At 38.6% G+C, this 16,809-nt stretch overlaps 1 protein-coding gene and 1 long non-coding RNA gene across 5 annotated transcripts in view; one reads left to right on the top strand and one right to left on the bottom strand.

Annotated features, from left to right (window-relative positions):
- Nucleotides 1-16,809, bottom strand: part of SPTLC3 (serine palmitoyltransferase long chain base subunit 3) — a 146,470-nt gene that overhangs the window by 62,205 nt on the left and 67,456 nt on the right. For both annotated transcript variants that reach the window (XM_055304162.1, XM_055304171.1), the window contains 2 exons: nucleotides 10,931-11,055; nucleotides 8,666-8,759 (listed from right to left, as the gene is read on the bottom strand). In XM_055304162.1, coding sequence (XP_055160137.1) covers nucleotides 8,666-8,759; nucleotides 10,931-11,055 — 219 coding nt within the window. The remainder of the gene's footprint in view (nucleotides 1-8,665; nucleotides 8,760-10,930; nucleotides 11,056-16,809) is intronic.
- LOC129496157 (uncharacterized) overlaps nucleotides 1-16,809 on the top strand; it is a 64,713-nt gene that overhangs the window by 13,753 nt on the left and 34,151 nt on the right. The gene's annotated exons all lie outside the window — the stretch shown is intronic.

Raw genomic sequence — 16,809 nt, 5'->3', positions numbered from 1 at the left:
GCCCAGGCCTCTGACCCCATGGCAACTCTCCCAGCTGAAAAGACTGCTTTTCCTCTCCAAGACAAGTTTAAGAAGCCCTTCGTGACCCCCTCGAGGACAGAGATTGCCTATAGCCTCACTAAGTGTGGTCCCACCCCAGCAGAATCAGCATTACCTGGGAGATTGGCAGAAATGCCAGAGCTCAGGCCCTACTCCAGATCTCCTGAATCAGAATCTGCATTTTAAGCCCCCACCCCCATCCTGCCCCACTACTGAATTTGGTGTATGTTAGTCTGAGAAACATTGTTCTAGAATCTAGGTCCTATGTAATTATCAGTAAAGTGAGCGGACTCAGAGAAAAAAATATTTTCCCAAATCTCTGGAAGAAGATATCAACTTTTCCAGAGAGTTAACATTTATCCAGGGTTTGAAGGCCTGGAATGCCAGAGCTGTTAATACACAGCTGGGAGGATGTTTACCAAAGGCATCCAGGTGCCCCAGGGAGCTGAGGCCCACTTGCTCAAAATGCACCAGAATGGTGATTGTCCCTGCTTGGAGCTGACTCCTTAGCTTCAGCTATGAAATGTCTAAAGAGTCTGTTTTGTGGTACCTGATGAATTGCAAAGGCAACCTCAGACCTGGCTATTTCACTGAAGCTGCCCAAGGACAAAATGCAAGGAGATATTCTTAGCACTTAGCCAGAGGAATTTAGAGGGTCAGCTTTAACATTCTGAATTAAAATTTAGGCTACTAGCAGGATAAGCCATCACACTAGATTGATTTTTACAAAAGGACCCACAGCTCTTTGGGTCCTACATATGCCCTGGCAGTAGCTGGACTTAGCTAGCAGGTCAGAGCATTAGCAGATGCTGTCCAGGCCCTGCCTGTATCCCTCAGCCCACCTCTTATTGCAAACATAGACCTTTCTTTGTCCATGGGCTTTTCTCCTGGCTGTGGAGGCCATACTCAGCCTGAGCAGGAACAGCCTCCAGCCACCCACAAATGGGAATTGCTGTATAAATAACACAGTGCCCCCACTGTAACACTGGGGGCGCTGAGGTATGTAACACTGAGGGTATGTCTCAAGTGAGATTACATTGAGGTATGTCTATACTGGCACCCAGAGTTTCCTAGGAGGACTGAGCTCCAGTTTTCAATTGTGGTAACTTGCTTGACAATACACCCTTTGTTGGTTGCTTTCCCTTCTTTGTCTCTATTCCCCACTCATCTGCTGGTGCTTCCTGGGATCATATCCTACATAAATGACTTGTATTCAAACCCTTGTTTCAGGCTCTGCTCCTGGGAAAAATGAATCCAGAGAAGAGCAACACACTTGGGTTTGAATTTTGACTTTTGCCATTTATCATGTGTGATATTGGGCACATCATTTAATCACTGTAAGAATCAATTTCCTCCTAACAAGTAGAGATAATGGAAAGAACTATGAATATGGGTTTTTGTTAAAATTAAATGAACTGATTATGTAAAGGGCTTAATATAGTGCTTGGCTCTAGTGAATGCAGAGTAAATGATAGGTACGGTCTCATTAATTGTCAATATTCACTATCCAGGAAGAACTAATCTAAGGTGAAAAAGAAGTCAGGTATCCGACTTTGAATTTAGTACTGCTAAAAATGCACTTCTGATTCCTTGGAGAGTTTCCCTGGAGAGTAGCCTTTGCATGTTCCGATTTTGTTCCCTTTCAGAATTTTCCTTCTGTTTGGTCTCCTTTGATCCTTGTTCTGATTTTGTGGGAAACTGAGAAAGAAGTGAGGAATAGCTTCAAATTAGTTGTCATGCATGTTCACATAGGATTCAAAGCTTATAATGGTCTGAATAGGTTTCACTGTACCTTAGGTATATTTTTTACCCACACACCATTCAAAAATTCAGGGCCTGGAATTCTGATTTACATACAGTTGCTGTAAATAACAAAGGGTATCCTCTGGTACTGATTTATATAAAATAGGACCTCTTCTCCTCCAAAAGTGAGGGTAGTATCTTCAAGATGTAAGCAGAAGACACATGTAGAGGAAAGCTCAGGAGAGCAGAAGTAGAGAGTTGTATGAAATCTCATCATCCCGATATTTAAGAACATTCTGGTTGAGGTGGCTATTCCTAAGAACCTGTCTCACAAGTTATTGGCTTCCATCTGGGCTGGTTGCACGTCTCATACACACACAAGAAGGCAATTTAGTATCTTCTACATCTTCTTTACATTATCATTCCAATCTGTGTGGATGCACATTAAGGATTAAAGCATCATTGTTTACTGAGGAATTTAGTATTATCCTGGGAATAGCAAAGCAAGAAAGACGGCCAGCAGCAACTGATTCCTTACATATTGTGACCCCATTTAATTCTTCCCCTTCCATACACCATCCCATTTCTCTCACCTTTCAAGGAAGCAAGTCATTCAAAAGACCCTGGAAATACCCCTGCTCTCAGAAGTGGCTGTTTTTCTGATGTGAGCACAATAGCTGGGAAAGAATGCCCATTGCAAAAGTAGTAAGCATGCTGGCGAGTGGGAACAAAGATTTTGTGTGTCTGAGAATAAAAGTATATTCGTTTCCTTTTGGGCTGTAAGAAATTAGCACAGACCTATAGCTCACAAACAGCAGAGATTTATCTTACAGTTCTGGATGCCAGAAATCCAAAATGGTCTCACCTGGCTAAAATCAGGGTGTGGGCAGGGCTGCTTTCCTTTCTGGAAGCTCCAGGGGAGAACCATTTCCTTGTCTTTTCTGGCTTTCAGAAGATTCTGGCTTTCCTTGGTGCATGATCTTCCACTTCAAAGCCAACAGTGACCATCAGCATCTTTCTAACACAGCATCACTCTGACACTCACTCTCCTGCTTCCTTTTTTACATATAAGGACCATGTTACACTGGACCCATGCAGACAAATTTCTTTATTTTAAGGTTAGCTGTTTAGCAATCCGAATTCCATCTGCAAATTTAATTCCTCTTTATCATATAATGTAATATATTCACAGGCTTTGGGGATTAGGACATGAACAATTTTTCATTTTTTAGTAGGTTCAACACCCAGCATGGAGACCAATATAGGGTTTAAACTCAGGACCCAGGAATCAAGACTCAATATAGGTCTTAAACTCAAGACCCAGAAATCAGGCTTAACCAACTGAGCCATCTAGGCACCCCCAGGACGTGGACACTTTTAAAGGCCATTCATTATTCTACCTATGACAGAAAGCTAAGAGCAACAGCAGCTCATACATAAGAGAATTTTCGGTTTAGTGCTGCCTTCAGCCCAGAGCTTGATCCTGGAGACCCGGGATTGAGTCCCACGTCAGCCTCCCTGCATGGAGCCTGCTTCTCCCTCTGCCTGTGTCTCTGCCTCTCTGTGTGTGTGTGTCTCTCATGAACAAATAAATAAAATCTTAAAAAGAGAGAGAGAATTTTCACTAGATAGTGGAGTTCGGACCCTTGCTGCACACAGCCCTCAGTTATTTGGAAGGGGTGGCATTTGTAGGGACAGCTCCAGGCTGCACCACTGAACAGCTGTATGATCTTGAACAAGTTGTTTAATACCTCCAAGCCCACATCTCCTCTTTTGTAAACTAGCATCTACCTCATGGGGTTGTCCATGAGTTATATAAGTACATAAGAGAAGGCCACTGGCTGAGCATCAACGTAAATTCTCAATGAGTGCTGGTTGCTGGTATAAAATAACTGCAACTAACAATTATTATAGAGATGTAAGTGAGAACTATTATTTGTGTTCTGTGAGTACAAAGGGAGGACATGAGGAATAAGTTACTGAATGTGTTGAAAGCTTTGTAAAATTGGTAGATAAAATTGATTTCTTGAATTATAATTTCAGCAGAAGATTAAGGAATTAAAATTTTATTTGAATATTAAACTTAACAAAAAATTGCAAGAATAAGAGTACTACAAAGGATACCCATGGGGGCACCTGGGTGGCTCAGTGGTTGAGCATTTGCTTTTGTCTCAGGTCATGATCCTAAGGTCCTGGGGTTGAGTCCTGCATTAGATTCCCTGCAAGGAGCCTGCTTTCCCTCTGCCTATGTCTCTGCTTCTCTCTGTGTGTCTTTCATGAATAAATAAATAAAATCTTTAAAAAAAGAACACCCACGTACTCTTTTACCCAGATTCATCTATTAACAGTTTATTCCATTTACTTTATCACTGTATCATCTATCTCTATGCATGTGTGTATGTATATATGTGCATGCACACACATACAATTTTTTACTGAACGGAGACTAATTTGCATATATCATGGCATCTCTGAACACTGTAGTATATCTTCCCTAACTAAGGATATATCCTCTTATGAGACTACAGCAAGGGTCAGCAAACTTTTTTTCTACAGGACCAGATAGTAATATTTTAGGTTTTGTGGATCGCATATAGTCTCTGTCACACATTCTTCATTGTTCTTTATACAATCCTTTAAAAATGTAAAAACTAGGGACACCTGGGTGGCTCAGCAGTTGAGCATCTGCCTTTGGCTCAGGGCGTGATCCCAGATTCCTGGGATCGGGTCCTGCATCAGCTCCTTGCATGGAGCCTGCTTCTCCTCCCTCTGCCTGTGTTTCTGCCTCTCTTTCTGTGTCTCTCATGAATAAATAAATAAAATCTTTAAAAAAATGTGAAAACTATTCTTAGCTCACAGGCCACAGTTTGTTTACCCTGGATGACAGAGAAGCTATTCACTTCAGTATATTTAACGTTGATACCATAATCTTACCTCGTAGTGTCTAACTACTAGCATATTCCAATTTTGTGAACTGGCAGGAATGTCCTTTATAGCATCTCCTTGTCTCTTTCAGAATCCAGTCTAGGGTCAGGTACTGGACTTAGTTATCACAGCACTTTGGTATCCTTTAATCTGGATCATCTTCTCAGCCTTTCTTTGTCTTTTACAATATTAGCATATTTGGAGAATACATTCCTTTTTTTTTCCTGTTTTCTTTTCAAAAGCATATTTCTACTTCAGGGTTGTTTATTGATAAAATTCAGTGTTCTGATCTGAACACAACATAAGTCATGTTGAGTCCTTCTTAGGGCATCACATTTGGAGACACACACTTCCATCTGTCCCGCATCAATGAAACTGGCATCATTGTTACCCACTGTCTAGATGTTGTCAGATTTCTTTCTCATGTAATTACTATTCTTTCCTTTGGATGTATTTTCACTGGAATTGTTAACCTGAGAGGGGAATCTGAAGTAGAAGATATGCTATAGCTGTGTAGGGTGCCATGGGCTAGACCAGGAGAAGCCGGTTGAACTACTCTATGTCCTAGGAACAATTGAGCAATTGGAACTAATGGAAAGATTCAATCTGTGGCTGAACTGCATCAGTTTATTTGAATATTTAAAATAAAGTTGTTTTGTAGGGGTCTGCTTAGAAGTTTTCCCATTGTATAGTTTCTGATAAATCATGTGTATATAACTGTGTTTGAACAAAACTGTAGAAATAATCTTCACTGATGTGTTCATGTTGTTGGCATCTACTCTGTATATCCATGAATAGGAGCGGTATTTTTTGGTAACTGTGGGACTGGGATACAGGTGACGATTATCCCTTCTCTTTATAATTTAGCCTCAGCCAACAGGAAAAGAATCAATTCAAGCCATCCCCTACCTTACTCCCCTCAAAAGAGGGGTTGTTAGCATGGTGGGTCAGGGCCTGATATTCCTTTGCCATATGAGCCATGGGAAACTATCTCAAAAAATATTAGCCAAACCCTACTTCACTTCCTGACCTATGTGCTATAGGCTCTCAAGTTTCTTGTCTCCATGCAGACCAAGAATGGTTTGTCCTCCACCGTGTCCCATTTTGGCTTCTTTGCCAGTGATTAGGTGTGTAAAGCAGTTGGGTAAAAGGACTGCTGAGTCATTCATTTTAGATTCATAGGAAGAGGAAGTGGGAAATCACACTTGGGTGTCCAGTTTCTGCATAGTAATGGTGGCTAGAGAAGCTCCGTTAGTTATCTATGGCTATGTCATAAATTATCTCGAAACAACAAACACTTATTATCCACAGATCCTAATTAGGATTAGGAACCTTAGGTGGGTGTTCTGCCTCAAGAAAGTTGTGAGATGCAGTCATGATGTTGGAGCTACAGTCATCTGAAGACTTGAGTGAGGCCAGAGGGTCAGCAAAGATATCCCATTCACCTGGTTGTTGGCAAGAGGCCCTAGTTCTTCTGCATAGGCTGTATAAGTGCTTCCACTACTGAAGAGCTGAGAGAAGCCACAATGCCCCTAAAAACCTAACCTTATGAATGACATACCATCACCTCTAATGTAATCTTTTCATGACATCAGCCAACCCTGAGACTATGCAGGAAGGGGCTACCCAAGGGCATAAATACCAGGAGGCGGGGGAAATCACTGGAGAATCACTACCACAAAAGTCTTAAGTTGGAGAGTAGGAAATTCTTGGTTAGTGATTAAGAAAAATTCCGGTTGGGTATGTATGCATATCTATCTATCATCTATCTATCTATCTATCTATCTATCTATCTATCTATCATCTATCTATCTATCATCATCATCATCGCCTCTATAAAGCCTTCAAGGGAAAAGTAGATAATGGTAGAATTTGGGCTAAATTCCATATAATAACAAATGCAGGATAGAGGAGGTGTACGAGAACTGTTTTGGGGGACAGCTGATCTTTACAACCAATAAGCAGATGGTCTTTTCCATGTGATGTTATTCAAAGCTTTAACTTAAAGCCTATATCTCTGTTTTCACTGCCACTAGACATAGGGGAGGGCCACTAAATGTTTTGAGCAAATCCAATTTATCTGGAGTATAGCATGGAATGAAGCAGAACTGTCCAAATGCGTTCTGTTGCTTCTTGAAGTACATATATCATAGCTTGTATATATATCCTAGGGGCTCTACATTGACTGGCCAAGACCTTATTTTTCAGGCTCTTCTTCAAGTAGTTCAGCTTACGCTAGAGGTCTTGCTTTATACCATATTATTCTGTTTGAAATACCTTTCCCCTTATCTCCAATCAGAATTCTCTTAATCCTTCAAAGTCTATGGCAAATACTACCCATTTCACTGCAATCCCCAAAATGAAATGACCTCTGCATTATTCTGGGTCATTATGTTTTCTACTGTCCTTTAGTAGCACTGGCAGTGAAAATGATGAGGATAATAATAATCATAAGAACACAGCAGATACAAGCAACTCAGAAGTTTCTATTGCCAGGCACTGTGCTAAGCAAGAACTTTACATGCCTTCTCCAACATATCATGAATCAGGCATCGTAATTATCCTCATTTTTGAATAGGTAAATTGAAATTCGAGAAGGTTAAGTAATTTCCCAAGGACCACATGCTAATAAGCTATAGAACGAGGACACAAATGCTTGGGTCAAAGCCCATACTTTTCTTTTTAACACCAAAGATATTGTATGCAAACAATTATATTTTAGGAAAATTTATTTACAAGGAAATTGACAGATTTTAAATGTAAAATTCAATGAATTCTAATAAGAATGTAAACATCATCCCAATCAAAATATCAAACATTTCTATCACACCCTAGGAAGTTCCTTTTTGCCTCTTCTCACTGATTCCCTCCCCCACAATCAAGGGGCAAGCATCGTTATGATTTCTATTACCATAGATTTGTTTTGTCTAGTAGTGTTTTTAATTTACTATAAACAAATTCATATTGTATATACTATTTGTACCTGATTTATTTCTTTAGAAGTAATTTTTCTTGAGAGTCATCCATGGTGTGTGTATCAGTAGTTTATTCCTTTTTTATCAGAGTGTCATATTCTATCACATGACTACAGCACAGATCTTTTCCATTCTCTTGTTGATAGTTATTTGGGATGTTTCCAGTCTTGGCTATAATGACTAAAGCTGCTATGGACATTCTTGTACAAGCCTTTTTATGGACATATACTGGAAATTCCAAGATTAGGAATTTATGGGTCACAGTATAGGGATATGTTTAGCTTTATAAGACTGCCAAGCAGTTTTCTGAAGAAGTTGTATCACTGTACCCTCCAGCAGTGGGCAAGAGTTCTAGTTGCTTCATATCTTTGCTAATATTTAGTGTTGTCATCTTTTTGATTTTAGCTATCTTGGTGGGCATGAAAATATCCTCTGGCCAAAGCATGTACTCTTAACCATTGCCCAATATTGCTGTGGCCCTTTTTCTACTTAACCTAAGATACAGTTACTTTGATTGATATGTATCTGCTTCTCCTACTAGATTGTAAGCCGGTGCTGGGGGGTGGGATAGTGAAAGGAGACATTGTAAGGAAGAATATGACTTTTTACCTGACTATAACATAAAACTTAAGTCTTAGACCTTTTCTAAGGCAGAATTATAGAAAAGGAAGTTATAACACCTCTGATAATTAAACATCAGTGTCCTAAGAGATCAGTCATGTCTTCTGAGGTGGCATGGTAAGACCACTAATAATAGTGACATTAATGTGTTTGGGTTACACTTAGCAATCTGGGTGTTTAAAGCACTTCAGCCATTTGTTTTGGGTCAGCAGAGGTTAACAAGCCGGTAGTGAATATAAACATAATTGTGTTTCATTAGGTTAAGTTCCCAGTTTGAAGGGTAAGGACAAAGCCCCATTAATTATTTTTACTTCTTTCTAGAAGCAAGCAGTACATGTTGGGATAAATTCACTGATACTCACTGTTGTGTTTGAAGATCCTTATAGTTGCACCTGAAAGTCGGGCCCCAAGTACAAGAGATGCATGGTTTAACTCATCACTTAAAATGAGGCATCCCTGTTCAGAGAATAAACACACAAAACACAGGCCAATAAATAAAATTAAAGAAAAACAACTGTGGGAAGAGAAAGACACTTCCAGACCTGTAACACACATTCCCCAAACCCTCTTTAATTTTAAAAGGCTGAGTTCCACCTGGTGTCTATATGGATAAAATCCTGTAGACAATTAGCTGATGAAGATGGGGATTTTTTTTAAGGGATTACATCTTTAACCATTTGCATTTGATATTCATCGGAGAACATTATTCAAGATCTTGGTTAAAGGCCGCTCACATTTTCTAAAGAATTGATGTTTGACAGGAAAGTGGATATACTTTTGGTGGATTTTGGACTTGCTGGAGTTCTTCGATCCTGTGCTGGATTATTTGGGAAGGTTTTGGTATACTTCCTCTAGAAGGTTTTGGTATACTTCCTCTTTTCTGTAAGGCCTTTCAAGCTCTTGTTCTTCTATTCTCATTTTCCTCTGTATTGACATCCTTGTACACAAAAGCATCAGTGCTTTCCAGCTAAAAACTTTGCATTTGGAAAAGTATGGATGGCAATTCAGTCTGAGGCCAGTGAAAAAGATCAATCAAATTTACTGCTTATAAATTATGGTTTTGAATCTTTTAATTTCAAATTTTCTAAATTATAAAACTGCTCAAGTGTACCAAAAATGCATAGACAAACTATGGTGGCCATTTGTGGTCACCCAGAATCTTTGAGTTCTTGCTCATATTTTGGAAACTCCATATATTACATGTTTTAAATTTGGAGGGGAAGAGCCAGTGATATTCTTATACCTCCATCCTCTAGATGTGTGTTTATGTATTTATAATTTTTTGGTGGGCATTTGAGAGTTACTGGTAAACTTCATGATATTTCACCCCTAAATTCTTCATCATATAATTACTAAGATTAAGGACATTTTTTGGTTAAATCACAATGCACTGATCATGCCCAGGAAATCATTTATGTAGTGCATTAAGACATAGTCCAAATTCATCTTTCTCCAACTGTCCTAATTATATCAATGACTTTTATAGATGTTATCTCTCATTCTATTTTTTTCAGTGCAGAATCCAATCAAAGAGCATATATTGCATTTAGTTGTCCTGAGTTAGATTTTTTTAAACCTAAATATGATTATGGCACTTGCTTACTTAAACTGAGCCAACCAACTTCCCCATTTTCCTCAGAAAGAATTTCCAATACTCAAGCATGACTACAAGGCTCTTTGCAATTTGGCACTTGCCTTCATCTCTGTTCATCTCTGTTCTCTTCTTCATCTACTATCTTTTATTTTAGTTCTTCCAAAGCTCAGTGCTTTATGCATGCTGCTCCCTTTTCCTTATCTTAAAGAAAAAACTTTACAGACAAGTAAGATTCAGTTCTCATGTCATCCACTTTGCATAGGCATCTCAGCCTTTCTCATGAAGAGCTTGGAAGCAACTCTTTTGCACTTCTCCACGTATACACTTGTCTTTTCTGGGGTATTCATCCTATTTTATTTGGTGCATTGTTTCCCCCCGCTAGACTGTAAACAACATAAATTTACAAGGCACAGGTCTTGTTCATCTTTGTATGCCCTGTATCTTGCCTTATATGAGGACAAAGTAGTTTCTCAATAAGTGATCTATTGAATGAATAAATGAATGAGTGGCATGAACAAAATATTTTATTCAAATAAATGCCCAATAATTGTTTGCTACATTGTAAATGAGGACTTGGGAGCCTTAAAACTTAATTGCTCTTGGGATCCCTGGGTGGCTCAGCAGTTTAGTGCCTGCCTTTGGCCCGGGGCATGATCCTGGAGTCCCGGGACTGAGTCCTACATCGAACTTCCTGCATGGAGTCTGCTTCTCCCTCTGTCTGTGTCTCTGCCTCTTTCTCTCTGTGTCTCTCATGACTAAATAAATAAAATCTTTAAAAAAAATTTAATTGCTCTTGCTAAACTATCATCAAAGATGAAATGTGACCCACATCTAGGACTGTAATTCTATAAACAATATCACTATGAACAGATTTGCTGGACTAAGGTGGTATATTTATTTAGAAAGCTAGGTATTCAATCAGCTTTTCCTAGAAAAAGGATCTTCTCAGCCATACTTCTAATGAAGGACCTGCTCAGAGTTATAATTCTTAGGAATAACATAGCAGAAGACAATTATGTTAACAAATTCTCACCTTTCCAACTAGAGCAGGGATATTCATTGAGTTAGTTGCAAATCCCATCCCAAAGACCATAGCTGCTTCTACATTCAGGAACTTAGCCACAAGGTTCTCCAACTCTTCATGCTTATCCAAGGTTCCTGCACATAAAATGATAGGATGAGTGAGTCTTCTTTTCTCAACAAGATTGAAAATTCAAAATCCAGTGCATACTCATCACCAAAAGACATGTGTGAAATTGTGTATAGCAGGTATATTTGCTACAGCTGCAATCAAGAAACAATCCACATATCCACATACTGTAGAATGAATAAATTAAACACCTTGTGGAGGTATTTACATAGTGGCATTAAACGCAGTAATGAGAAGGAACAATCTATTGCCCTACACAACAAAATGAAAAAAAAATCTCACAAATATGTTGTTGAGTGCAAAAAGTCAGATACTTATACACTCATACAGGCTGAATTCATTTATACAAAGTTTATAAACAGACAAACCTAACCTATGGTGTTAGAAGTCAGTATAGTGGTTAATTTTATTAGAAACATGAAGAGAACTTTGAGATTTTCTTAAGTTAAAGGAATATTGTTAGCATATTCGGAACTATTATAAACCTAAGGATCAACATATTTTACTATTACAGAGTGTGATACCAGAATTTTATTTAAACTGGTAAATTAGCTTGCTTACTGTGTTAAAACGGTGAAAGGCTACACTTGAGAAGGTATTGACTAGTGAGTTCAAAGAGTTATTTTGCATTTAATATGAAAGAGGACATTACATGGATCATCTTTGTCCTTCCTGAGAGGTCACATTGTCATACAACAGATGGCTAGAGGCCTTTCTTCTTAATCTGAATTCATTTACCCCCGAATTGTCAGAAACCATAGTGAACAAATATTCTAGCATAATTAATTTTGGGGGTGTGGAGTTAAAAAATTTAAATTGTCATTTAAAACTTTATTATCAAAGATGTAGAGAAAAAAGAAATACTATAATTTAAGGATAAGACATGGGCACATAGTCACTTATCAGATTTGTTTTTACCTAAGGGAAACTGCATCCCAAAGGGAATGACCCCAAGGATAGGTAATGAAAGACCATTGGCCTGGGTATGACAGCCTTGGGTTCTGGCCTCAGCTAATCCACTAAACAGCAAAGTGGCTTCTGGCTACCTCTCCTTGAAGTTTCCAGAGAGGCTGGGCGAGGTTCTGTTTTAGGCTTCCCTCATGTTGGGAGTGGTCTTTCCTCCACATACAATGGTCTTCTTGTGGGTCCCACTCATTCTTTGAGTCCATCTAATATGATGTCTTTTCTCAGATGCTGTTCTCAGTTTCCCCAGCCAAACTTGGTCATTTTCTTCCGAGATCTCATAAGCTTCATCACATAATGATTATAGCACTTATTAAGTTGAACTGAAAACATTCATGGGGCCATTTTCTCTACCACAGAAAGAGCCCTCAGGTGCTGATACTGTGTGTGAGATGTTCATCTTGGCAACCACAGAGCCTAGACACATGGTAGGTGCTTGTTGAGTTGCATGCTACCTTTTGATGGAGAATGAAGACAGGACTGGGCACAGAGTAGGGGATGTCACAAGGAAGAAGGTTGAGAAGTCACATGATGCCAGGGCAACAAGTGAGCTCCACTTTGGAAACACCCATACCTGAAGAAGACCTCCAGCAAGGTTGGAGGGTGCCCAAACATTGCCAACTTGGTAAATTTCTTCATAAGCCTTTCCTTCCCAGAGAGTCAGGTGACAACTGTGTCCTGGCCCAGTCCCCCAGAAGTAATGAGTAGAAGTTCACAGTGAGTCTCTGTGATGTCTTCCTTCATATTCATCTTCCCCAAATCTGCCATCCAGGGGTTTATCTATAACAACTGCATCACTAAAAGTCTTCAGGATAATTTAGAATGTGTTGTAAGCACTCAAACAGCCAATAAACTAGTAAGAAGTGGGTATGTCCAAAACCATACCGAGAAAGGACCCTCTTTCAGTCTGTACCATTAGCCTTGGCTTAAGGAGAGGAAGAAGGGAGGAAATACAGGTATTCATATTAGGTCTCCAGATCTAGCCTTCTTTTGGATCTCCAGTGGTCAAATGTATAGTAAACTAATATTCAGATATACCAATTTCTATGACCACATATGTCTCACAGCTGAGTTATGAGTGGTTTTGCATGTAGGAGCTTATCTTCGTTTGTAGAAAACAACAGTCCCCACTCTCAACACCCATTTTCATCGAATTTATGTTTGGTGCTCACAGCCCAAATTTAATAAACAGATATGAGAGTTGCAGGATGGCTGGACACTTTCTACTTCAGGAAGCCATACCTCTCAGACTGGGCTGTCTGGATGGGGTGCTCATTAAGGAATACTGAAAATTATGGTTCATTTGAATTAATTGCGTGCTGCTTTCCTTTTCCTGTTCTTCACATTGAAGAACTAAAAATGTAGGAAGAACTTAAGGGAAATAAAGCAGTCACAAAAACTTCATGAGCTTGCTTTCTGCAAACATTCAGGCCATATCCTAATCGGGTGGAGGTGCCTGAGTCATGTCAAGTTGCAGTTGGTGGTCTGAGTGCTGAGTGGGTCCAGAAATTATATTCAACATTTTGTCTTTGTTATATAAATATGGAAATTCTTTTAATCCCCGGAAAGCAGAGCTATAGTCCTAACCAAAGGTACAAATAAATTCCTAGTAATTTTTCTCTTTCTCCCTGACTTTAGCTTCTTTTTTAGTCTCTGAAGGTCAACAACAACCACAAATTGGCTAGTGACACTAGATCTCCAAATTGCTATGCTGTGCATATATTGACACTTGTTCTCATCCTGAAGGTTTATTTATCCAATGGGATACTTAAAACCTGCTTCATGAATAAAACAACTGAATAAAAAGCTGGATGTATCTTCTTCCCAGCTCTCTCAATGGTATTTTCCTGTGCCAAACACTGGGCTTGCTGCCATCAATCAAATCAGTAAAAATCAGATGCAGGAGAAAGCACCAATATTATGCTTATGTACTGTATACTTCTGCTGGATTTTTATTGATTACTGACTGGCTCATATTTTTTAGTCAGAGCATACAGACTGTTGGCCTTCAAACTGACACTGACTAATAGTGAAGAGTGTGGATGTTATTAACAAGCTTATTTCGCCACCACCAATTCTTCCTGTGTGGCACATGTGAAGACTGTTTTCCAAACTGTGACTGTAGTCACTTTTTGTCCTGAATATCCTGTTTGTAGATTGTTTCTTAGACTTGATCTAGAAGCAGGCTCACCTGGCTGTTCCAGTTGTGCCATGGATATCAACCCACATCTGAGCCACTTTGCTTGATCTGGGATCTGGATGTGGGAAGTTAGGGGTAGACATTGACAATGTCCTTGGTCTTCCTAAAGTTGATATCAGTGGCTGTAAAGGATATACATAGGGTCTGATGTTAATGAAAGTTAATTTATATCCTTAGTGTGTTTGGATGCAACAGGATTTTTTTTTTGTCTAAGTGAAGTAAGAGACTAAGCTTTGATGTACATTGATGTGCACTGGATTTGGAAATCTGGACAACTGCTAATAAATCTAGAGGACTCTTCTTCCCAAGTTGCAATGATGGAAGGTACTTATCTGCAACAGCAAACATTTTGTGGAGGGTCAGAGAGAAAATAGTCTGGACTTTGTGGGCCAGATGGTCCCTGTTTTTTAACTATTCAACTCTGCTATTATGAAGTGAAAGTAGTCATAGACAGTACACAAAAGAATGGCTGTGGCTATGTACCAATAAAACTTTATTTATCAGTACTGTGATTTGAATTCCATATAATTTCACATGTTGCAAAATATTATTATTTTTATTTTTTCAACCACTTAAAATTGTAAAAACTATTTGTGACCTGCAGGCACTACAAAAGCAGGAGGCAACTGAAAGAGCCTGGTGACCCTTAAAGTGGATGGTCTCTGGTTTTAGCTATGAATGGCATGGGGTAGTGCCAAGAGCTCTTCAGTGGGACTCAGGAGAACTGATCTCTAGTTTTGACTCCTCAAAACTAGACTACAAAACCATTGGCAGGTTACTAAAAAATCTCTAGACCTCATATATCTCATTTTATGCTCCTTGTATGGGTAAGGAGAAGACAGTAGAAGATCCATATATTCTGAAATTCTGTAAGTTTCAACTTTGTTCAGTCATCCCAGGTATTACCTTACTGGCAAGTATTATACTTACATAAAATTATTGGGATATCTTGTTGAGTTGTTATGCTTGCTTGGCTTTGTTGAATCTACAAAGCCAAATCTACACTTGCAGAAATATCTCTGCTAGTTGCAATTTGGCTGTGCTGTAATTTCTGTCACTGTCAAGAGAAGGGCAATTACCTTGTCAGAACTATAGCAGGTATCGGGAAATTGCCAAAAGGCTTTCAAGAACCAAGATATACTTTCATTTTCCTACTCTCAAACATTTCCTCTGATTGTCTCCTTTAAAAATACTCTTAAAGGAAAATAAAGAGGCTTGAGAGAAATGGAACGAAATCTCATTAATCAGAATTTATAATAATTTGGTCAGAAAGGAACTGGCATTGTTTATGAAGAATTTTGCTGTTGTAAATTAAGAAGGCAAAACCAATTGATGTGGGCATGTTTATAGCTTATTTAATTGAATTCACTGCTTTAGAGCATATTGATGGAATTGATTTGCATAAAATTATGTTAATTAAAATTGCTTTTTTAAAAAAAGAAAACAAGATCTCTATTTGATAGCAATTTCTTGAGACTGCCCATTCTCATAGGAACTTGAAGTCCATAAGATGATATTTATTCAAAATTGCTTTAATTTAGACATTTTGCAGATTTAGGCTAGTCTCTTTTTTAATAGTTCAGGCTAGTGAGACTATCTATACATTTCCTGGACCTAGACACAAATATTTGAAAAAGAAACAGAAAGGCCCTTGATAGTTTGAATGAAATGATAGCAGAGAACTTTTCAGAAAGAGGCAGAGGGAGACAAATTATCAAATGATTTAGGACCATGTTCTGAAACATAAACAGAAATTTCAGCAAATTGGTACAACTAACATAAAAATCATATTTGAAACTTGAAAATGGAAAATAGTTTCTCATTATATCCAGTCACATTGATTCCTAAGTTAATGTGTCCTTTCCAATTTTTTGTCCTTTCCAAATATTTTAAGATAAAAATATTTGAAGGCTGTTTTTTAAAATTGCAATTATAATTTGAATGAATATTCTCCACAAGGCAGTTTTGAGGTATGCTTACTCTTCAGGTTTCTCTGATGAGCTGAATTAAGCACAAGGCTTTCCTTCTCAAAGGAAGAAAGGTCTCTAAGTAGAGAGAGATGAGCTTTCCTTGGCACAGAAGTAGTCTTGCGGCATTCCATGAGTTTGTTTTCTTAGAAGTGAGCTTCTGACTAACAGTTGCTAGCAGCCCAAAGGACTTACAGAGCATAGGCATTCAAATAATACACTGTTACTACACATCTGCTCCTAATCAGGTAAAGAGAGACCAAGAAATTAAACACCCTCATAGAATAAAAATGGGGAAGGGGGAAGAAAGGAAATAAAAGTTTCTCTTTCATTTGCCTAAATTTAACCTTTCCTGAATTTGGAAATCTAGAGCAGCAATTAGATCAAAGCTAACTTTCTTCACTGACTTTCTGGTTTGTCTCTTACTTATCTTTTTTTTTTTTAATAGACCTTATCCCCCTCATCCCCCAGTGGAGTGAAGGTAATATTCACTCCACATAAAGTAAAAGACCATTGCACTTTGGAAAATATTTGATTTGGTCAAGAAAGTCAGCCACACAAGAGAGTTGGTTCCCAGAATGTAGTCCCCAGAGCAGCAGCATGGATATGACCTGGGAAGTCATTAGAAATGC

The sequence above is a fragment of the Nyctereutes procyonoides genome, unplaced genomic scaffold (genome assembly GCF_905146905.1).
Source record: "Nyctereutes procyonoides isolate TBG_1078 unplaced genomic scaffold, NYPRO_anot_genome, whole genome shotgun sequence".
Lineage (NCBI taxonomy): Eukaryota > Metazoa > Chordata > Mammalia > Carnivora > Canidae > Nyctereutes > Nyctereutes procyonoides.
The sequence above is the reverse complement of the archived record's forward strand: the minus strand, read 5'-3'. Positions and strand labels throughout refer to the sequence as shown.